Below are 25,067 nucleotides of genomic sequence, written 5' to 3'. Positions count from 1 at the left end.
GCAAGTACCATCTACTGTATATGCTGATGACACTCAGATCTACCTCTCTGGCCCAGATGTCACCTCTCTGCTGTCCAGAATCCCGGCGTGTCTATCAGTCATATCCTCATTGTTCTCCTCTCACTTCTTCAAACTCATTGTGGACAAATCTGAACTAATAATTATTCCTTCATCTTGCATATTTTCCCTACCTGATCTGTCTATCACAATAAATGACATGACACTTTCCCCTATCCCGGAAATCCGCTGCCTCGGAGTAACCCTTGACTCTGCCCTGTCCTTCAAACCGCACATCCAAGGTCTCGCCACCTCCTGTCGCCTCCAGCTTAAAAATATTTCCAGAATTTATCCTTTCCTCAACCCTCACTCTACCAAAATGTTTGTGCATTCCCTAATCATCTCCCGCCTCGACTACTGCAACATCCTCCTCTGTAGCCTACCTTCTAATACTCTTGCACTTCTCCAGTCCATCCTTAACTCTGCTGCCTGACTAATTAATCTCTCTCTTTGCTACACTCCTGCTTCCCCTCTTTGCAAATCCCTTCACTGGCTCCCAATTTCCCAGCGTATCCAGTTTAAACTACTAACTACTAACCTATAAAGCCATCCATAACCTATTTCCGAACTAATCTCCCAATATCTTCCCACACGTAATTTCCTGTCCTCCCAAGACCTCCTTCTCTCCTCCACACTTATTCGCTCCTCACCCAATCGCCTCCAAGATTTCTCCTGATTATTCCGCAACCTCTGGAATTCTGTGCCCCAACACATCCGATTATGTACCACATTTGGATCCTTCAGACTGAACCTGAAAACCCATCTCTTCAAGAAAGCTTACAACCTGTACCGACCACGAAGCCACAGCAACACCATCGGAACTACTGCAACACCCATCCTACTGTCTCCTTCCCCATAATCCTGTAGAATGTAAGCCCGCAAGAGCAGAGTCCTCTTCCCTCTGTACCAGTCTGTCATTGTTAGTTTGTTTACTGTAAGTGACATTTGTATTTTGATGTCACCCCTTTTCATGTACAGCACCATGGAATCTATGGTGCTATATAAATAAATAATAATAATAATAATAATAAAACTAATGTACAATGTATTGCAGCAGCCAGGGTCATCCATCTGGCTAATCGGTACTCGGATGCGTCTGCTCTACGCCAATTGTTACACTGGCTGCCCATTCATTATAGGATCTAATTCATAGTACTTGTTCTCACCCACAAAGCTCTCCACAGTGCGGCACCCCCCTACATCTCCTCCTTCATTTCTGTCTATCGGCCTAGCCGACCGCTGTGCTCTGCAAAAGACTTTTGACTAACCTCTGCACTAATCCGCACCTCCCTCTCCTGACTCAAAGACTTCTCCCACGCTGCGCCAATCCTCTGGAATGCTCTACCCCAAGAAATTAGGACTATCCACAATTTGCACAGTTTTAGACGCTCCCTCAAAACACATCTGTTCAGAGCGTCCTATCACGTTCACTAATCAAAGTAATTCTATGTGTAAGGCTGTGTTCACACACAGCGTTTTTTTAGCGGTTTTTACCGCGGTTTTCACTATAAAACCGCTAAAAATAAGCTGCACAGTCATTTCTATGCATTTTGCACTTTTTGTGCACATTGATGCGTTTTTTACAGCGAAAAAAACGCATCGCGATAAAAAACGCAGCATGCTCATTAATTTTGCGGATTTTTCCGCGGTTTTGGCTTCTCCCATGCGTTTAGAAACCGCTGCGGTAAAAAACGCATCAAAACCGCGCAAAAAACGCGCAAAAACCGCCGCAGAAAAATAGGTGCGGTTTCTGGGAAGGGATTCAGGTTTTTGTGCAGAAATTTTCTGCAACGTGTGCACTTAAAATGCGTGTGCGTGTGTAGCCCATTCACTATCTCCATCCATCCCTCACTCCCTCAAGATGGCTGGACCATCATTGTAAATACACACCTGTACTTTGTATCACCCTCACCTCATTGTAGATTGTAAGCTCTCAAGAGCAGGGTCATCTTATTTTACTTTAATTATTGTATTGTTAACGTCGTTACTTATGACTTGTGTTTTGAAACTGTTAAACTGTAAAGCGCTGCGGAATATGTTGGCTCTATATAAAGATTATTATTTATTATTATTATTTCAGGGTTCCACATCATGTTGAATGATACAAGGATTCAGAAAGCACCCAAAAAAATGCAATCATGATCTTTACTTGACCCTGGACGGCTAATTTAATAAAATAGAACTTCTACAGACATTACTCCTCTCCAAATAAAAGTGTCAGTCACATACTGTCCCTCATAACAGTGTGAGCAAAATACTACGTCATTAAAACTGGCCACCTGGCCTGATCCTACATGCTGTGCCACTTTTTACAAGCTACTTTTCATGGCAATTACATGTGAGCAGTCATTAGAAGGTACCTTACTTACTTGTAACTTCCAAGTTTTGCTCCAATGTCTTTGATCAGTAACAATTCTGTGAAAAGACAGCGGTATCCTACTGATGCCATCAGGACACAGATAAGCATGTCTCCTTCCTAATGGCTGGTAGCCAAACAGGAGCCATCACTAGCTGCATATTGTCCACCCCTAATAAAAACTTTTTGTATGAGAGGCTAACCATTTTTTAAACCTTTGACCCCGTATATTGTGTTCAAGCATTCCAGCCATTCTTATGTTCTTCCTTGCATATTGCTTCTATTCCAGAATTATTCTCTGGCAGTCTTGCATCTTTAAAGGGAGTTTATGGCCTTGAGTTAAATTTCTGCTGGCCTCAAGGGGGTTTTACACATAGCGATATCGCTATAACGTCACCGATTTTGTGACGTTATAGCGATATCGCTATGTGTGATACTTACCTCCGACCGGCTCCCCCGCTGTCCATCGCTGATCGCGCGAGAATGTTCGGCTCCATTTCTTGTCGGGCGCTTCCTGCTGGGCTTCCTGCTGTGACGACGAGCGACGCGTGGAGGCGGGCGGGAGGACGTCAGGATCGCTGTGTGTGAAAGGTTAGTATCGTGCGCTGCGTCGCTGCTGCATCGCTGTGAGGTCTGCCTGTGTGACAGCTCACTAGCGATCATTTAGCGATGCACCAGCGATCCTGACCGGGTCGGATCGCTGGTCGGATCGCTGGTGCATCGCTAAATGTAAAGGGGCCTTCAATCTAAACTCTATGTGACTACAGATTGACAAACTCTGTTGGTGCTCATCATGCACAACATCAAGATTCCCCTGATTAAGCATTTGACCAACCCTATGTGATCAAGTAACATCTAAAATCTCATCCGCTTCTCTCAATATTCTTAAGTTTTCTCAGGTCAGTGAGGAAAAAAGTTTCATACAACCTCTTATAGCCAAATGCTGGAATTCACTGGAAGGCTCAGTTTCGAAAAGACAGGCAGGAACTTCCTGAATGATTATTCAACTCTTGGGACTGTGAGGGCCTATCTAAAGAACATGGAAAAAGTACAAGATTATTAAAAAATAATTGTTTTGGATCATTGTCTTGTTGGTGTGATATCTGACGTCTTTTAAGATTTATTATTGTCTTTAACTGGAGCATGTTTGTATTGAGTAGCATATATTACTCTCTGTCTACAAAGCTGGTCAGAACTCCCCCCACTCACCCCTTACGTCACTATCCGTACATTATCCCAAAATGTGTGTGTGATGGAACCAATACTATGAAAATGCCTGTAAATTATGAAAATACAGCTTCATTGTGTGGAAACAGTTTATCCCTTTAAAAAATAGTGACATAATGAAAATGTCCTCTTGATCCATCTGGTCAACATCTGCTGAAGTCCGTGATTTCTCTCCGGCTGAAAATTTATGAACTTTATGCGGTATGTAACAAAGGCAAACATACCAAATGCAGTATAACATATGATATATTTATGACTGCCAGTAATATTTTCATTGTTCTCGTCTGTATCATTTGTAGACTGAAGACAACATTTCCAAAATTAGCAAAATGGTGAAATTGACTCCATGCAGGAAACGTATAACTTCCAGGAAGCTGATTAATCTACTGGTCATACAGCGACATGGGACAATTTCATATTAACATTCAGTTCCTTACGAGAAACTTTTTCCTGTTCACCTTTAATTTCACCTTCGTGTCTAAAGTGAAATTCTGTCCTCCTGATGGGTAGCATGAAGAGACCCGAGTAGTCTCGAAAGCTTGGAATTTGTTACCATCTTTTCAGATAGTTCTTAAAAGGTATCAACCACGGAGGATTCTCAAATTGTAACATTTTTTAGTTTGTATTGGAAGTTTTTTGAACCACCAGTAAGATTTTGGAGCTTTTTGTAGAGTGGTTACAAAATTTTCCAATGTTATTGTGTGGCTCAGATGTATAGTTTTTTCCTGTACTGGTTAATGTCCAAAAATTAAGGATACAGCGCATAATTTGTCTTAGAAATGGTGGGTTTACATGAGTAAAGGAATAGCTTGAACTAAATGTAGAATATCATGGCTCTGTTCAACCTTTAGGTAGTACTGCGCCCATTGATTTCCATGTCTCTCATATCATATGGAGGCTTATGAAGGTTTTCATTTCTTTATATATGATCTCCTCAGCCGTACAGCTCCATGAGGCCAATATCTGATATTTCTCTTGTCAGTTTGCCACTTCTGGGCTCTGGGAGAATGGGACAGGGTTCTGTTGGCATTGAGCCTGTAGCCTTCCTATTTGTCTCCTTGATTGTATCATATTCCAGTAATACTGTATTAACACAGGGAAATTATCTTGAACACTTTTATTTTGCAAGAATATTGTATTACTGTCCATAGTTTCTCGCCAGATTCTAGGAGACTAAAAGCCAACATTGCTAGGAATTTGCTACTGGTGCAGTCCCTTTAGTTTTGGGCCTATTTATTATGTGTTAAAAAATTGGTCTAAAAAGTCAGCCGAGAGATGGTGTGAAATTAGGCAAGAGATGGTGTAAAATTGTAAAACTGTGCGTTTTTGAGTTAAAAATGCGTATAATAATGTCAGTTGCATTTCTAAGGGCAGAATCTCAGGGTTTCTGCACTAAAACTTCCAGTGCAACAATGCTGCTTCAAATCTGCACCAAAAACGCATCAAAAGGGAAAACGCATACAAAAACAGCAACCATCAAAGCAGATTGCTATTTTGTATTAAGTGTCGACACCTGCAAAAAGAACCCAGCATGAAAAAAAATCCGCTTTTTTTTGCACGTGGCTCCAGGGCCTAAATAGATTTCTTGAAGAAGTGATTCTTTCTGTTGGCTCCTCTTGTGCATCCTGCCCAGATCCTGAGGTTAATCTCTCTTGGATGTCTTCCTTGCTGTCCTCAGTTTGAAGATGTTTCTAGCCTTGCAGCAGCTGGCCAAGGCTGTATCCCTTCCCTAAAATTTATGGATGTGTTTCCTCTGCAGGCACATTTCCTGCCTTGAATAATAGGTGGAACTTTGTGAACTTTAACCCTTTCTAGACACAGCAAGAAACGCCCTAGGCTGTATAATGTCTTTTGCCCCTCATTGTTTGAACCTCTTCCAGTAAAGCTATTTATGTGCAATGCTTTGTACTATATACAGCCGCTATGTAGCTCCGGAGTGACGTGCAGTTCTCAGACCTGTTTCTTGTAGCTTCTTAGTTTTTAGTCACATTGAAGAAGCAATCCTGCTAATTTTGTTTTATTTGCTAAACCTGTGTAAATGTGTGCTTTGTTGTTATGACTGGGTCACCGAGGAGGATGGCAGGAATAGGCTAAGCCACCAGAAAACCAGAGAGGTTGGTAACTAAGCGGATTGCAGACCCCTGATTCTATCCACACAACTAGCAGTAGCCATGGGGCGTACCTACGATGCCCTAGACGCCTCGGCACAGCCGGAGAGCTAACTAAGCCTAAAGCAAGAAAGGTGAAATCTAAACTGCCCCGGAGCAGACCCCAAAAGGAATAGATAGCCCCCAAACATATATTGTCGGTGAGACAAGATGAAACACAATTGCAGGCAGAAAAATAGACTGAGCAAATGATGGGGCCCAAATGACTAGACGGGACAGGAAAGGAAAGACACTGCAATCACGCAAAAACCCTGAAAAATCCAACACGTCTGATGTACAAAAAAACACTGAAGTCACAAGACTTCGCCCCCACTATATCAGCACTCCGGTATGAACTGGAAGCAAAGCAAAAGAGACCAATATAACTGGACTGAACAAACTGACACAGGCTGTAACATATGGAGCGGTGGTCCAGCACAGCCCCCAGAGGAGCAAGCTGAACCCGCACAACAAGCAGAGAGAGACAAAACCAGATCAGTTGCAAAGGATTAGCAAATGAACCACTTAGCTGAACAATGCAGGATCAGGGCAGTAGACATCAGACCTCTGAATGCACAGGAAAGCAATCACCAGCAGGGATTGAAGGAAGTCTGCAGACTTAAATACTCCAATCAATAACCCCAGATCTCCAATCGTCATCATCATCATCAGGTGGCAGACCTCTCTCAATCTGGCCAGCTCCACTACCCCCAGTAACCACCGGAGGGAGCAAGGGGAGCTTCGGCTCAGAAGTCTGAGCCAGGGAATTCACAACACTTTGTACTGTAAGTGCCATCAAATACTCACCAATCTATGTCTTCCACGGTTACCAGCGCCACTCTGGTCCTCACTGCTCTGGTCCTCACCATGACTGTAAGTCTGACTCTTGGGAAATCACACTGGGTTATGAGTGAGCCGGAAATTGCTATTACAATGTAAGCTTTTGGAGCCTTTTTCTGATGCTCCATATATTTACATTTGCTCCACTTATGATCCACTTCTGGCTCAGACTTAAACCCCAGTGTGATCCAGAGTTGGAATTGAGTAAGAAGAGAATTGGTGCGGTTCTGTAAACCAGGGATGTTGGTAATTGGTAAATATTTGATTGAACTTATACAGTGCACAGCACACATATTAAGGCTATGTTCACACGTTGCAAAACATATTGCATTTTTTCTGCTTTTTTATCTGCAGGCAAAACATACCCTCTTGGCAGTAAAGCAGCTGCTTACAATAAGCAGATTTTGCAGCTTTTTTAATATGTTTTTGCAACATTTTTGGATTTCTTCATTATTATTAGTATTTTCTTATATGGCATCATCCCACCAAGGACAACATCTGCAAGGAGTTTGTATGTTCTCCCCGTGTTTGCGTGGGTTTCCTCCGGGCACTCCGGTTTCCTCCCACACTCCAAAGACATACTGATAGGGAATTTAGATTGTGCGCCCCATCGGGGACAGTGATGAAAATGTGTGCAAATTGTAAAGCGCTGCGGAATATGTTAGCGCTATATAAAAATAAAGATTATTATTTATTATTATTGATTCCATGGTGCTGTACATGAGAAGTGGTTACATCAAAATACAAATATCACTTACAGTAAACAAACTAACAATCACAGACTGATACAAAGGGGAGAGAACCCTGCCCTTGTGGGCTTACATGCTACAGGATGGTGGGAAGGAGACAGTAGGTTGGGGGGTTGCAGCAGCTCCAGTGTTGATGAGGCAGTAGCTCCGGTAGTGGTGAGGAGGCATCGGGGTCATTGCAGGTTGTAGGCTTTCTTGAAGAGGTGGTTTGTCAAGTTCCATCTGAAGGAGCTTTATGTGGTTGATAATCGGACGTGTTGTGGCACAAAATTCCAGAGGATGGGGGCTATTCAGGAGAAGTCTTGGAGGCGATTAGGTGAAGAGCAAATAAGTGTGGAGGAGAGAAGGAGGTCTTGGGAGGACCGGAGATTACGTGAGGGAAGATATTGGGAGATTAGTTCAGAGATATACGGAGGAGACAGGTTATGGATGGCCTTGTAGGTTAGTATTAGTAATTTTAACTGGATATGCTGAGGAATTGGGAGCCAGTGAAGAGATTTGCAAAGGGGAGTAGCGAGGAGAGAGATTACTTAGTGGGGCATCAGAGTTAAGGACGGACTAGAGAGGTGCGAGAGTGGTAGCAGGGAGGCCAAAGAAGATGATATTGCAGTAGTCGAGGCAGGAGATGATGAGGGCATACACAAGAATTTTAGTAGATTGAGGGTTGAGGAAAGGACGGATTCTGGAAGTATTTTTGAGCTGAAGGCTACAGGAGATGGTGAGAGCTTTGATGTGCGGTTTGAAGGACAGTGCAGAGTCAAGGGTTACTGTCAGGCAGCGGATGTCTGGTACGTGGGAAAGTGTGATGTCATTTATTGTGATAGGTCAGGTAAGGAAGTTCTGTGAGATGGAGCAAAAATGATGAGTTCAGATTTGTCCACATTGAGCTTGAGGAAGCGAGAGGAGAAGGAGGATATGGCTGATAGACACTCTGGGATTCTGGACAGCAAAGAGGTGACGTCTGGGTCAGAGATGTAGATCTGAGTGTCATCACCATATAGGTGGTACTGAAAGCCATGGGACTTTTTGAATTGTCCCAGGCCAAGGGTATAGATTGAGAAGAGTAGGGGTTCTAGAACAGAGCCATGGGGGTCTCCAACAAAGAGAGGGTGGGATAAGGAGGTAGTGTGGGAGTGGGAGATAGTGTAATGACAAAAAAAAAATTTTTATGAAACCATGTGCAATGGAGGAACTTTTATGGGTTATTTAAGAATAAGTATTGCTTTTTTTTGTTTTTTAAAAAAAATTCCCCCTTTCATTCAAATGAAATAAGGCAAAAATGGTATTTTTCCGCCAAAAAAGGACATGCAATTTTGTATTATTATCTTTTATGTTGACAATAGGAGGGCAGATTCCTCGTCCAGATAGACCTGTTTGCTTTTACACTGTTGCTGGAATTTCTAGAAGACATTTTCTGAATGCACTTCTTGATCTTAAAACTTGAAGCTTTGCACTGAAAATGAAAAGATAATACTAAGTTCCAAAATATTTTAAAATATTCCAGAATGTTCTAGATGTGAATAAAATACCACTTTTTGTTACAACTTAGAAAGATATTTTCTTTAAAGATTAAAAGTAAAAGACGAAAAATCTTTTGAAAAAGAGGGGGAACTTTTTTTTGAATATTTTACAAATTTTATGATACTAATGTCATTTGAATGCAATTGTTCCTCCAATGTAAGGGGTTTCATTTTCGTTTTGCAAAATTTTTAAAATTGTCATCACCCTAGTGGGAGACGCTGAATGTGCGGTTGGAAAGGTAGGAGGAGATTCTTTCTAAAGTTAAAAAATGCTGAAAGAAGTGACACGCTGCAGTTCTCAAAAACGCAGCAGTTTTCCCAACTCAGTAAGGGTATGTGCACACGCTGCAGATTCACCTGTGGATTTTTCCACACGGATTTGCAGGTAAAACCGCAGGTAAAGTGACCTGCGGTTTTCCTGCGGATTTGCCAGCCATTTTCCCCTGCGGATTGACACCTGGACAATGGAACAGGTGGCAAACCGCTGCGGAATCCGCAGAAAGAATTGACATGCTGCGGATTTAAAACCACAGCAAATCCGCATGGAAAAATCTGCAGCATGTGCACTGCGGATTTGAAATCCCATTGGCTAACATTATACTGTGCTTTGCCTGCGGAACTGCTGCGGATCCGCAGGGCCAAATCCGCTGTGGACCCGCATCAGAATCCGCAACGTGTGCACACACCCTAAGGGAAAAAAAACAATCGTGTGTATGAGATTTCTTAGATCTCAGAGCTTTTGCTGGTACTGTAAAAAGCAGATGAGAAGGGTATCGCAAGAAGAGAGGAGGTGCAGGATGAAGACCAACGATACCCATTAGACTTGACTGCCCCCTGGTTGAGTATAATAAAAGGTGTTTTTTTTTGCCTTCCAGGGTGAATTGGAGTCATATATACAGCATGTTAGGCTGCTGTCACATGATGCTGAATGGTGGTGACCATAGGTTATTATGGGAAAAACCTGTTGATCCCCTCCTTTACACTGCATACATTTTTAGAAAGGTTTTGGGGATAGCATTTTTCAGTGGCCCTGCTGTTTGCCTATCATGGCTGTCACTTATTAGTTTCAGATTCCTTTCCACACCAATGGTAAAGGCTCCATCATATATCAGTGATCTGACGGCAATTTCCATCAAGATGACGATATCAATAGCACTGGAAAGAGGTGTGCACTCGGCTTGTCGTAAATGTCAGCTTGGGCGACATTTTCATTTACCAATTATGTTGCCAATATCGATAATTTTAATGGATGGATATTATGACTTATCAGTCAAGCCTGGCAACATTCAGCAAAATCAATATTCGCGCTCTGACTGCGGTATTAGCCATGATTACAGTGACTGGAATACACTTCTAAGGTCAAACTGCAGGATATTTTCCTACAAAGTCCAGCTTTCCTCACTAATTACATGGGGATTCAGACCAGTGCCGTTTCCTGGGGGCTGTCGCTCAAGGGCACATATGCAGAATGAATCCGCTTATTTAATTAGATAATATTTTTCCATATAAAGTTTTCCGTTATCTGCTGAACATGGATGGGTTTTCTGACTTGTTCAGTTCCACTCTGCACCCAAATGTCTGCCTGTTCGCTGCTCCCCTGTATGCCTAAATTGGCATTCTGTAAGGATGCTTGGAAAAGTGTTAAACAGATTTATGAGAGCAGAGGGGATTGCTTCTCTCCCTTACTTGATAAAAATAATTGAAGCTTGCCTGATTAAATGCTTCCACATGTAGAGAGAATCTTTTATTCCAGTCATGTCCCTCTTATCAAGCCGCAGCTCTGTTCTTCTGACAATCACACTGCAGAAGCTCAGGACGTCAGAAGAATTGGGAATTACTCCGAGACACACAAGAACCGCAACACAAAGGGCTCCAGTCAAATTGCAGAACTTTTGGAAAATGGAGCGTTCTTTTCTGCTGGACTCATACACAGCATTAAAAATAAAGGTAAAATGTGTAATTATAATGGCCAATATCCAACTTGCGGCATCGTCCATTTTAATAGGAAGAGCACGTTATTGTACCTGGTAGAAAACTCTTATTGATCAACAACGCTCTGTCTTGCCACATTTGCTTTGATTCTTGCCACATTTGCTATGATTCCTGCCACATTCGCTATGATTCTGGCCACGTCTGCCATATTTGCTTTGATTCTCACCACATTTGCTGTGATTCTGGTCACGTCTACCACATTAGCTTTGATTCTTGCCACGTCTACCACATTTGCTTTGATTCTTGCCACATTTGCTATGATTCTGGCCACGTCTACCACATTAGCTTTGATTCTTGCCACATTCGCTATGATTCTGGCCACGTCTGCCATATTTGCTTTGATTCTCACCACATTTGCTGTGATTCTGGTCACGTCTACCACATTAGCTTTGATTCTTGCCACGTCTACCACATTTGCTTTGATTCTTGCCACATTTGCTATGATTCTGGCCACGTCTACCACATTAGCTTTGATTCTTGCCACATTTGCTATGATTCTGACGATGTCTACCACATTAGCTTTGATTCTGGCCACGTCTACCACATTTGCTTTGATTCTTGCCACATTTGCTATGATTCTGGCCACGACTAGCACATTAGCTTTGATTCTTGCCCCATTTGCTGTGATTCTAGCCACGTCCACCACATTAGCTTTGATTCTTGCAACATTTGCTATGATACTGACCATGTCCACCACATTAGCTTTGATTCTTGCCACGTCTACCACATTTGCTTTGATTCTTGCCACATTTGCTATGATTCTGGCCACGTCTACCAGATTTGCTTTGATTCTCACCACATTTGCTGTGATTCTGGTCACGTCTACCACATTAGCTTTGATTCTTGCCACGTCTACCACATTTGCTTTGATTCTTGCCACATATGCTATGATTTTTGCCACATTTGCTATGATTCTGGCCAAGTCTACCATATTTGCTATGATTTTTGCCACATTTGCTATGATTCTGGCCAAGTCTACCACATTAGCTTTGATTCTTGCCACGTCTGCCATAACTGCTATACCTGCCTTTCTTGCATATGGGACTGCAGATTAAAACTTGGCCTTTAAACCATAAGTGCTTCTCACAGGCATAATTTGAATTCTGGATTTAGTGCTATGGGAGCAGTTTTGAGCAGTTATGGGACCTGACAAGTTCCCGTTCCGTGCTATGGAGGCTTTCTGATATTATCAGCTGTTACATTGTAGCAGTTTGTTACTACTCCACAAAGCTTTCCTGAATACATAATATGTGTTCTTAATTTTATAATTATTTGTAATTTCTAAAGGTTTTCTAAATTTTAAACCTTGATTTGATAAATGAAAGCCACTGTAATGTATCAAAAATAATTAAAAGTATAGTTACCTATAGAAAATACTGGTGTACTTCTAATATTCTAGGAAGCATTTTTTGAATCTAGAGCTGGACTCCAAAAATTTTAATTTCAACCCCTTCCCAATGTGTGACGTACATGTATGTCAAATGGCGGGTGTATGTTCCTGAGCCTGCTCTATGCGTGGTGAACGCCAGCAATATTATACAGAAGGTGCTTGCCTCTAACAGCGATAATCTGAACTATCTCCAATAGCTGCCGCTTAACCACTTAAATTCCTCTGTCAATCTATAATATTGGTGCATAGTACGAATGTCCTGCACTAACGTGATAATGGTGACCTGATAGGTTGCAATGGCAGCCAGGAGCCTATTGAAGGCCTGACAACTTTCATCTTTTCTCTCCAATTAAGCATCATAGGAGATTCTCATTTCTTCTATATAATATAATACCAATATGTTGCAGTTTATAGAGCAAGATATCAAACTATTACAGGTTCAATTCCCACACTAAATAAATAATATAAGAGATAGGAAAAAAAGTCTTTTAAGTATCTAGAAGTTGTCCATATATCAGAGTGGTGTACAAGTGGAAGAGGCAGTTGTAGGAAAATGTTTGTGAAATCATAGGATTTACTCTTTTTCTTGCGGTTTGTGGGGATTCTTGTACCATTGTTATCATATCATGCATGTGACTTGAGTGCTACTCTAGAGAAGTCCAATTTGTAGGCTTGCTTAACAGGAATTTATCAGTAAGGTCAACCTTCACACCCCAAACCACATTTATGGGCATTCCAGTCTTTGAAAGCCAAATCCATTAACATATTTCTATTTTTCTATTTGTTCCTGCACTCCCAACAAATTATCGTTTACATTTATGGCAAATACAAATAATACATTAAGTGCTCTGGGCATGACAGAGCACCTAACAAGCCTCTGCCTATGGAGGTTGTTTTACCACCCACACCAGCCTCTTTGGCTTGAGTAATGGCTCACTGTCTGTTTGACATCAGGTCAGGTGCTAAGCAAGGAAATTGGACAATGAGCTATCAATTAAGTTAAAGAGGCTTCAACTTCAAGGGACAGATGCTGCTTAAAGGGAATCTGACACCCCATTTTAGCCCTATAAGATGCGGCCACCGCCATCAGGGGCTTATCTATAGCATTCTGTAATGCTGTAGATAGGCCCCCGATGAAACCTGAAAGATAAGAAAAACACGTTAAATTATACTCACCGGGGGGCGGAGTCGGGTGCGGTGGGTGTCGCGGTTCGATCTGACGCCTCCCATCTTCATACGATGATGTCCTCCTCCTTGCTTCTCCCTCGGCTCCTGCGCAGGCGTACTTTATCTGCCGTTGAGGGCAGAGTAAAGTACTGCAGTGCGCAGGAGCCGGGAAAGGTCAGAGAGGTCCCACGCCTGCGCACTGCAGTACTGTACTCTGCCCTCAACAGGGCAGATAAAGTACACCTGCGCAGGAGCCGAGGGAGAAGCAAGGAGGACGACGTCATTCTATGAAGATGGGAGGTGCCGGACCGGACGGCGACACCGTTCAGACCGGACCGGATCCCCGGGTGAGTATAATCCAACTCGTTTTTCTCATCTTTTAGGTTACATCGGGGCTTAGCTACAGCATTACAGAATGGTGGTTGCAGCTGAAAGGCCAGAAATGGGGTGACAGATCCCCTTTAAGGGCTCTGTCAAACCCAGAACACTTAACACTTAATTGACATATGGATGGAAATGCTAATTTCACTGGAATTCAGAAGCATATAAAAGATCTAAAGGTGTTGATGGATATATATTTCAAAGACCTGCATATCATTGTATGTGGTTTGTGGGCTTGATCTTATTGAACGATTCTCTTTAAAGAGGACCTATCTGAGGCTGCCTTTTTAGTTAAGAAAACAGTGGGCAGCCTCAGACTGGTGGTTTTGCTTAAAAACATCATGCTCAAGAGTGCCCTTAATGCTTCCCTAAAGCACCCTAAAGGAGATTTTGGCATGCAGAGTAGGATCTTGCATCCCTAACTGACCCACTCATATTTAAAGGGGTATTTCCATCTGCAAAATCCTATCCCAATATGTAGTAGGTGTACTAATAATAATATTAGCAAATACCTCCAATTAGAAATGTAGTATAGTTTATCTGATTTGCTATGTCTGTTTCCTCATCTGCAGGCATTGCAGGACCTTAGGTATCCATGGTTACAACCACTGATATAGTGACAGTTAGCTGGTTGCTTGTGGTCGTAACCATGGATATCTAAGGTCCTGAAATCTCTGCACATGAGGAAAGAGACATAGCGAATCAGAAAAACTATACTACATTTCTAATTTTATTAGTACACCTACTACTTATTAGGATAGGCTTTTGAAGATGGAAATACCCCTTTAACTAAAGCAAAGCAGCCGCATTATGCACACAGAATCTGTTAACATCTTTACACCTTTAAATGCATTGATAACAGGCAAGATCTCGCACTTTTCCACTGAGTAGGACGGCAGAGGGTTGTGGGATCCATTGAGGTCCAATTTTGAAGTCAGGTTGGTAGGGTGACATTAGGGACACGTAATGTCACTTAGTAAAGTCACCTGTCTGCGGCTGCACATTGGCTTTCCGTTATACACAGACGGTTGATAGGTTTCTTTTGGGAAGTTAACCATGTGGGTTTTCCACTGTACCCAGCTCTCTTCTCTTAGTTCATGTATGTCATTGTGTGTTGTATGATTTACAGCCGTTTACAGTAGTTTAGTCACTTGTGTTTTATGGATTCCACTAAGGAAGGTTCAGCGAGGGTCAGGGTTTTGTAAGGCAGGATGCATCTGGCTGAAACATGCACAGCTCAGCCATGACAGGGCCGACCTCAGGTTTCCAGGATAGCCCATAATTCTGCATGCTGTCCAAGCTGACTGGATCCAGAGAGCCTGCTCAATCCTAGTGATGGAGAACAGCAGCTCATTACATGGTAAGTAGTTCTCTTACCATCCGGCAGAGCTTGTACGTGGTGGGCATCTAGGGGCGTATGGCGCAGCACAAGGAACCTGACGATTGAATTGTTATTGGTTGTGTCCTCCTTTGTAGCCTTCAGAGCAGCACTCTGCATCTCAGAGGAGCCATTGTCCTGCAATATAAGCAATGTATTCACATAGCAGGGCGGACACTTTGTTTTCTTACACACGTTTGTCTTTTTCTTCCATACTCCTATATATTGTAATTACAAACGAATAGTTTACTTAGTGTCTTTAAAGGAGTGACGCTGGAACTTGAATGATATGGTCACCCATTTTGTATCGACTTTGTGTGTTCCACATACATTCTTGGAAAGTTTGTTATATTGTGACATGATGATACTAAATGCATGTAAAACCTGTAATTATTCACTTCTAAACCCTAAACGCGGAATACCTGATGTATATAACCCACAGAGCTACATCTTGTTTTACTTCTTAGTGCTCAATCTGTGCTATATTACTATGTAATTAATCCATTAGTAATAATCCTATGCATTATTTATCGGCCTGTATTGTACAAGTAATAGTTGTGAATCTTCTGCCCTACACGCATGATATATTAATAAGGTAAGCACGAATCGGACCTCAGATATTACAAGTACTACTGTGGCTTAGCTGTGATGTGCGCCCGCTCCTGAGAAATGTATTTTGTGAATACAAAACATTAAATCGCTGGCATTTATGAGTTTGCTATACAGCACCCTTGTTGTACATTTATTATCGGCATTGTCACAATGTTAGTAGGAAGAAAGTGCTCTGTTGTCTCGCAAACATCACATTAAATCCTCCTGCGTAACATATAACGATAAGATGTCATCTATTTCATCATTTCCTGCCAAAATTCCCTCTGCTAAATTCATGAAAAGGAAGCGGGACGGTTGAGATGAATCCACACTGGGGTTTTCTGGATCGGGGTTTAGCCCATTTTACTTCAATTTCCTGTAGTTAACTTTGGCAACATTTCAGAAAAGATGCTTTTCAGAAAAAGTCGCATTCAGATACATGATACAGATACATGTAGGTTTTGTTACTGAATGGATGCTCATAGCTGTACACTGGAATCGGTTAGAAATGTCATAAATAAGAGTGATGTGACGATCGGTTGATATTCGAATTCGCTGGTTACAATAAATTTTTCTAAAAATTTGATTTGCAGCAAATAAATAATATATATAATAATAAGAGCTTACACTCTTTAGGAGGGCTAGAGAGGACCTTGCTTACCATAAGAGGTTACCACTCTACATGAGAGAGATAGAGGACCTCACTGACCATAAGAGCTTACACTCTAAAGGAGAGAGAGGACCTTACTGGCCATAAGAGCTTACACTCTACAGGAGAGAGAGGACCTTACTGGCCATAAGAGCTTACACTCTACAGGAGAGATAGAGGACCTTACTGACTATAAGAGCTTACACTCTACAGGAGAGAGAACCTTCCTGACCATAAGAGCTTACACTCTACAGGAGAGATAGAGGACCTTACTGACTATAAGAGCTTACACTCTACAGGAGAGATAGAGGACCTTACTGACTATAAGAGCTTACACTCTACAGAAGAGAGGACCTTACTGACTATAAGAGCTTAGACTCTACAGGAGAGAGAGAGGACCTTACTGGCCATAAGAGCTTACACTCTACAGGAGAGATGGAGGACCTTACTGACTATAAGAGATTACACTCTACTGGAGAGAGAGGACCTTACTGACTATAAGAGCTTACACTCTACAGAAGAGAGAGAGAGGACCTTACATACCATAAGAGCTTAGACTCTACAGAAGAGAGAGATAGAGGACCTTACTGACCATAAGAGCTTACACTCTACAGAAGAGAGAGAGGACTTTACTGACTATAAGAGCTTACACTCTACAGAAAAGAGAGAGGGAGAACATTGCTGACCATAAGACATAACACTCTACAGAAAAGAGAGAGATGACCTTACTGACTATAAGAGCTTACACTCTACAGGAGAGATAGAGAGGACCTTACATACCCTAAGAACTTACACTCTACAGAAGAGAGAGATAGAGGACATTACTGACCATAAGAGCTTACACTTTGCAGGAGAGAGAGAGAGAGAGGGGACCTCACTAACCATAAAAGATTTCACTCTACAGAAGAGAGAGAGGACATTACTGACCATAAGAGCTTACACTCTACAGGAGAGAGCGATAGAGGACACTTTGAAGAAGAGATAGAGGACCTCATTGACCATAAGCACTCACACTCTACAGAAGAGCGATAAAGGACCTCATTGACCACAAGCGCTTACATTCTATATGAGAGAACCTCGCTGACCATAAGTGCTCACACTCTACAGAAGAGAGATAGAGAACCTCGCTGACCATAAGTGCTCACACTCTACAGAAGAGTTAGAGAACCTCGCTGATCATAAGCGCTCACACTCTACTGAAGAGAGTTAGAGGACCTCGCTGACCATAAGCGCTCACACTCTACAGAAGAGAGAGAGAGGACCTCGCTGACCATAAGCGCTCACACTCTACAGAAGAGAGATAGAGGACCTCGCTGACCATAAGCGCTCACACTCTACAGAAGAGAGATAGAGGACCTCGCTGACCCATAAGCACTTAAATTCTATAGGAGAGAGAGGACCCTGCTGACCAGGAGAAAGAGGTAGTGACGTGGACTCCGCTGAAGCCCTGAATATGTATTATCAGCCTACTCATATTTAAAATAGTTGTGTTGTTTTATGTTAGAATATTTACTTTGTATGTATATAATTCACCCTTCCTTTTTTACTACATTCTGATCCTCTACAGAAGTCATTTTTATATTTATATATGAATAGTTAATATCTAAACTGAAAGTTAGCTGACTTCCTAAATATATATTCCCACATTGCAATATACTGAATGTCAGGTTGGGAACACATTACAGTTCTCATTTTCTGTCTTTATGTCCATTATTTATGGCTTCTTATCTTCTTCTCTAATATGCCACATTACTTGGTGGATTGTGACTAAATTGCATATGTTTTGTTTTAGGAGAAATCTGATTCTGGCTCCACATCATTACAGCTGCGATCCCCCCAAAGTGAAGTAAGTGTAATAAGTAATTATTTTTCAGTAATTTCCGTTAATGTAATTATGTAATTCTTCACTCTACTTCACCCCACCACTGATAAACCGTGGCTAAATCCCTATTTCTATTTGTAGGATTCTGTTGGGCTAAACAGCACGTTATCTACACCAGAGACGGAAAGGAAGTAAGTCAAAGTTTTAGATTTGTCTTGTACCTAGTATCGCTTGATGTTGGAGAAAAAAACAATAACACATATTGTATTGCAAAAGTATTTACCCCCTTTGCATTATTTGTGTTTTGGTACCTCACAACCTGGAATGTCACTATTTTTTTGAGGCTTTGCATTGGTTCATGTAAGGAACATGCCTACAACTGTGAACATTTGGTTTTCTTTTTATTGTGAAGCAAACAACAAATAAGACGCCATAACTGAAAACTTCAGTGTGGATAACTATTCACCCCCCTAAAGTCAGTACTTTGTAGAACCTCCTTTTGTGACAATTACAGCTGCAAGTCACTTTGGATAAGTCTCTATGAGCTTTACACATGTTCCCACTGGGATTTTTGCCCATTGTTCAAGGCAAAACTGCTCCAGCTCTTTCAAGTTAGATGGTTTGCTCTAGTGGACAGCAATCTTCAAGTCTGACCACAGATTCTCAATTGGATTATGGCCTGGGCTTTGATTAGGCCACTCCAAAACGTTTACACATTTCCTCTTAAACCACTCGAGTGTTGCTGTAGCAATATGCTTTGGGTCATTGTCTTGCTGGAAGGTGAATCTCAATCCCATTCTCAAATAATTGACATACTGAAACAGGTTTTGCTCAAGGATAGCCCTGTATTTCGCACCATCCATCTTCCCTTCAACTGATAGCATTTTCCCTGTTGCCGCAAAGCATCACCATAACATAATGCTGCCATCACCATGTTTCACTATGGGGATGGTGTTCTTGGGATGATGAGCTATGTTGGTTTGGCTGTAGACATATCATTTACCTAGGTGGATAAAAAGTTCAATTTTCATCTCATCTGACCAAAGCACCTTCCTCCATACATTTGGAAAGTCTCACACATGTATTTTGGCAAACTCAAAGCGAGCCTTACAGTTTTTGTGTGTAAGTAGAGGCATTTTTGTTCCCACTCTTCCATAATGGCCACCTCTATGGAGTGTAGGCTTATTGTGGTTGGACAGATACTCCCGCCTCTGGGAACACTATAGCTCCTTCAGGATTACCTTTCATCTCTGTCTTGCCTATCTGATTAATGCCCTCCTTGCTCCTTGGTGGTCGGCCCTCTCTCGCATGTTTGTTGTGGTACCATGTTCTTTCCATTTCATGATGATGAATTTGTTGGTGCTCTGACTTGTACTTTTCAATAACTTTGTTCCTGACTTGTTTGGAATCTCCTTGGTCTTCATGGTGATGTTTGGTTAGTGGTGCCTCTTGCTTAATTGTGTTGCAACCTCTGTAGCCTTTCAGAAAAGGTGTGCACATACTGACAGACCATGTGCCATTAGATTGCACACAGGTGGACTTCCTTTTACTAAGCAATATAACTTATGAAGGTAATTTCTTGCACCAGAAAATTTTAGAGGCTTCATAGCAAAAGGGGTGAATACCTATGCACATGCCAATTTTTAGTTATTTGGTCCCATAATTGTAATTTATGTCTATATTGTTCTCACTTCACCAACTCAGACTAGTTAGTGCTGATGCATCACACACAAATTGGATTACAAAAATATTTATGCATGGTGGCTCAGTGGTTAGTGGTTCGAATCCCACCAAGGACAACATCTGCAAGGAGTTTGTATGTTCTCCCCGTGTTTGCGTGGGTTTCCTCCGGGTACTCCGGTTTCCTCCCACACGCCAAAGACATACTGATAGGGAATTTAGATTGTGAGCCCCATTGGGGACAGTGATGATAATGTGTGCAAACTGTAAAGCGCTGAGGAATATGTTAGCGCTATATTAAAATAAAGATTATTATTTATTATTATTATGCACAGGTTGTAATGTAGCAAAATAGGTGAATACTTTCACAAGCCACTGTATATAATATAGAGAAAACCTCCATCTGTTGGCAGTGCAGCAAATGCTTTAATAAGGTTGTAAGATGCATGCATTTACAAATAGTCGCTAAATTAATAAAAAACATGCATGTGATATTATTAATGTGGCACAGTCCACTAGACATGTTAAACACTGTTTTTCCTTGTTTCTTTTCACGGTTGGCATACATTTTAGTAAAGATTTTGCAGCAAAAACTGTGCATGTAACTTGTAAATTGTATGCGTTTTCGGAAAAAACAAAAGGTCACTGCTCTAATGCTATATTCTGTGTACTCCTGGCTGTATTTGGCAATATGGAGAGCACTTGTGTGCTGTTCATGTGAAACGCTGTCATTAGACTTGGCGAGTTTAGTCCGAACATTAGATCAAACTTGGACAAGTCTGTTTTTTTTCCAGACCATCAATCAATGGAAAAACAGACTTGTGTAAAACATCCAACCATCCTGTAAGGTGTCTGTGTGCTATCACATGCACAATTTCTTTTATTTATATATTTTGCTCGCTTATATAGCGCCATCATATTCTGGAGCGCTTTAAGTCATCATCATCACTGTCCCCAATGGGGCTGACAATCTATATTCCCTGTCAGTATGTGTTTGGACTGTCGGAGGAAACCCACGCAAACACGAATAGAACATACAATATCAGACTTTTAATAAGACCTGAAAAGACTAGTTTCTATTGTCAGCGCTTATGGGTATCTATGTCAGTGTTGACACCTTGGTATTGGAGTGACTTCTATTATAGTAGTCACGAGCAGGAGTGTAAAGCCTTAGTCACAAGATTGATTTGAGAAAGACATGGAATTAGGAGAACAGGATAAAAAAGTATGTATAGACAGAATTGCACTTGCGTGACTTGTACACTGCTATAAAGGTTTACTATGACCCTACAGGGTTAATCCCTTTTAAAAACACCCTTTCCTTGTTGTGAGCCTAGTTTTGCTGCTTGAAAGCTGTTCTAGAAGTTCTGCCTCAGCTAGGTGCACACACCCCATTAGGGCATGGGCACGCCTGGCGTACCTGGAATAGTGTTTGCGGTTTGCAGTCGCTCTAGGAATATGCCGGCAGTGTTTTTCCTGAGGGTTCTTCTTTTACATCTTGTGTGCTGTTCTTGCTGTGATTATGCTGTCAGTCTTTTTTATTTCATATATAACATAGTGGCGGCTTCCAAGCAGAAGCTTGCCCAAGATTCCACCGGTCATGTCTTTTATTAGCCACTGCACGACTTTGGAAGCCTGACGCGGCCAAAAGAAGTTACAAAAGACAGAACACATGCACAGCAAGTTGTTTTGACGCTGCTGTACACATGTTCATTCTTTTTCATGTTTATTGAGCACTTTTTTTGCCGTGTTCCCGGTGAAGTCCGCTTGAAAATACATCATGTGCATCCTTAGGGTATTTTAAGCCTATGCATACAATCCCTTACTTGAGAGGTCCCATAGCCAGAGCAGGGGATTGCATTTAAGAACATTTCTCTCTCTCTGGAGGGCCCACACATCCATTTATTACATAGGCAACTCATGTAAATCAATGGCCAATGTGCAATCTATGACTTTGCTGTAGGGAACTTGAACATTTGCTACTTTGCTCCCTCGAATACCTTATTTTTGGGATTATCACAGGGGATCAGGCCCTTTTGAAGACCCTATCCTACTACAGCAATTAAAGGGAATCTGTCACTTATTTTTTGGCATATAAGATGCGGCCACCGCCATCAGGGGCTTATCTACAGCATTCTGTAATGCTGTAGATAAGCCCCCGATGTAACATGAAAGATAAGAAAAACGAGTTATATTATACTCACCCAGGGGCGGTCTGGGTCCGATGGGTTTCGCGGTCCGGCGCCTCCCATCTTCTAGCGATGACATCCTCTTCTTTGCTTCCCGTCGCGGCTCCGGCGCAGGTGCACTGCTCTGCCCTGTTGAGGGCAGAGCAGAGTACTGTAATGCGCAGGTGCCGGACCTCTCTGACCCTTCCCGGCGCCTGCGCACTGCAGTACTCTGCTCTGCCCTCAATAGGGCAGAGCAGTGCGCCTGCGCCGGAGCCGTGATGGGAAGTCAAGAAGAGGACGTCATCGGTAGAAGTGGGAGGCGCCAGACTGGACCGCGACACCCATCGGACCCGGACCGAACCTGGACTGCCCCTTGGTAAGTATAATATAACTTGTTTTTCTTATCTTTCAGGTTACATCAAGGGCTTATCTACAGCATTACAGAATGCTGTAAGTAAGCCCCTGATGGCGGTGGCCGCATGTTATATACGTAAAAATAGGTGACAGATTCCCTTTAAAGAATATGGATGTCAGAAATGTCAGGATCTCCCTTTAAGGATCCCCGCTCTGGCCTCTATTTAAAGATGAGTTGTTTTCATGAGACAACATCCCCAGGGTCATTGGGTGCAGAAATGTAGAATATATTGCTAGGGCTAGTTTAGGTACCAGATGCTCTGTCACACGGAACAGGACTGGATGTATAGAATCATTTTGAACTATTAACAGCAAAAGCGGATGAGACACTTGGAAATAATGATTTTCTGCTCATTTAAACAGCAATAATCCGGGCTAACCCGAATCTTCTTCAAATTAATAACATAATTATTGTTCTCCAAGTTCCATCAAAAGTTACAAATAGCATTTACACAAATATTTCTATTAACTGAGGCTTCCAGTAAGTATATACTTAAGCATATTTGACTTGTCACGCTCCAAATATTTTTTTTAAAAGGCTTTGTTAAGGATAGAGCAAACCTTAGTAATCTCTGTAATCTTAATGGAATGTGGAGTGGAATGTTAAAAAGGATTACTGGAGTGTTTTTTTTTTTTTTTGTTAATATCCTATGCGGATTCTTTGTAATTTTTTCTTGGAATGATTATTGAATTGGTAGTTGATGAAGTGACTGATGGTTAGGAAATTATTCCCATCTTAATTTCTTACTGTTCGATGAGAACTGGGCAAATTTTTCCAATATAAATTATTATTATGAGGATACAACTTCAGTGTCCCCCACTGGTTGCCAAATCGGTGTCCCCCACCGGTTGGCCCACTTTACCTCCCCCCCATACCTCTGTAGCAAGACAAAATGATTAACATGGAAGGGTAGGATTGGGCCCTCTCTGCACTCCTCCTGGGAAGAACGAGAGCCCTGAATCCCCTATGCTGTCAGTTACGAAAATCTTAGCAATCAGATCCCCATCAATTTAGCATTTGTAAGTAATAAATAATTTAGGCTCGAGTACACTTTAATGAGAAATTAAAAAAAAAAAATTCACAATTACCCAATATCTGGTTTCAGTTTTAATACTCAGCCTGATGTTCAAAAAATTGTATTTTGTGAACCTGGCCTATTTTGCAAGCTTATTGCTCTAAGATGTAGATTAAACAATTGCTGTAAACTTTTATCATTTCACTTTGTATATTATTGAAAGAAACCTTCGATCGTTTCATACATTTCAGTCATAATGTGAAACCAAGGCGCACATCCTCTTTGGCTGAAAAGCTAAACTACAGTAACTTGGACCAAGTTGGGGTTATGGTCACTCATCCAAAAATTCATTTCAAGGTAGATCAAGAATTGGAATGCAGAACTGCAAATTCTCTCAGTATTTCTCATAACTATAAAGAATGCATTAGATCATATTCAGCTCTCCTTACATAATGTGTGAGCTTAGTATGTTCTCAAAGTAGATATCTTAGCAGACTTGGGGCCATTATTGAATCTTTTAACTGCTTTATAAAGAGTAGAAAAATCTTTACTTTATCAGATATGTTGGGAACATGATTTTGTGTACAGTTGCTATTATATAGGTATGACAGGCTCTCTTCCTGCTCTTGTTAGATAATAGCTATCCTCAAAGACTGCATAGCTCTCACGGGCCATATTATGGAGCATGTGACCAGACATGTCCATTAGCCTCCTCCAGTAGAAAAGTAGTATTCCCATGGGAGGAGTTATTCTATTGGAGGAGGTTGACAAGCTGGAGCATCAGAACAGGGTTCAATATACTTACATTATAAAAAGAACTTGCAGCTGACATATAATAGAGCACAGCATGAGACAGCAAGTTGGAATTTCAGTCATGTGAGCGAGAAGAGGATCGGAGCGGCACTGGAAATCGGGGAAAGCAACTATTGTTAAGTAGTGTATTGCACAACACACATATTTTTAGCAAATTAAACCTTTTGTGGGAGTACTTCTTTAAAAGGTTGTCTAAGAATGTAATAATATCGTCTCCATCACATATTTCAAACGACAATCCATCATAGTTATATGTCAGAACGGTCTGAAGTCTGAAGAAACTCAGTTTCCAAGACGTGAGTCTCAACTGACAGGAGCTGCATAGTAAACATGCATTCTTTAGGTTATGGAAAAGTGCATGGCAAATGGAGAAATAAATCTTCTCCTCGGCTGACTGAGACCATAGGATTTTTTTCTCCAGCTTCAGTCCTTCTTGTGCTTAGTCAACCGAGGAGTAGATATACTTCTTCTCCTGTCACACACTTCTCCTTGGCTCACAGAGGTATTGGTTCTTACGATACAGCTCCTGGAAATTGACACACAGCTGTTGGGAAGCTATGTCTCTTCAAACTGCAGTCCATCCTAACACGTGACTAAGACGAGTTTCCGCTTTAATTAGATGATGGGGGCCATTTTATTTCATTTTTGGAGAACCCCTTTAAACTGTTTTACCTATGTTTCAATGTTCACTATAGTTTGCAATTTGC

General features: G+C 41.6%; 1 protein-coding gene across 4 annotated transcripts in view; it reads left to right on the top strand.

Moving 5' to 3' along the window:
* The window catches only part of SASH1 (SAM and SH3 domain containing 1), a 222,841-nt gene that overhangs the window by 62,478 nt on the left and 135,296 nt on the right, over positions 1-25,067 (top strand). For all 4 annotated transcript variants that reach the window (XM_073575658.1, XM_073575657.1, XM_073575662.1 and 1 more), the window contains exons 3-4: positions 18,237-18,290; positions 18,408-18,457. In XM_073575658.1, the coding sequence (XP_073431759.1) occupies positions 18,237-18,290; positions 18,408-18,457 (104 nt within the window). The remainder of the gene's footprint in view (positions 1-18,236; positions 18,291-18,407; positions 18,458-25,067) is intronic.

The sequence above is a fragment of the Dendrobates tinctorius genome, unplaced genomic scaffold (genome assembly GCF_039654945.1).
Source record: "Dendrobates tinctorius isolate UK_male_01 unplaced genomic scaffold, ASM3965494v1 ptg000046l, whole genome shotgun sequence".
In the NCBI taxonomy this organism is placed as follows: domain Eukaryota; kingdom Metazoa; phylum Chordata; class Amphibia; order Anura; family Dendrobatidae; genus Dendrobates; species Dendrobates tinctorius.
This window is presented reverse-complemented; position numbering and strand designations above follow the sequence as displayed.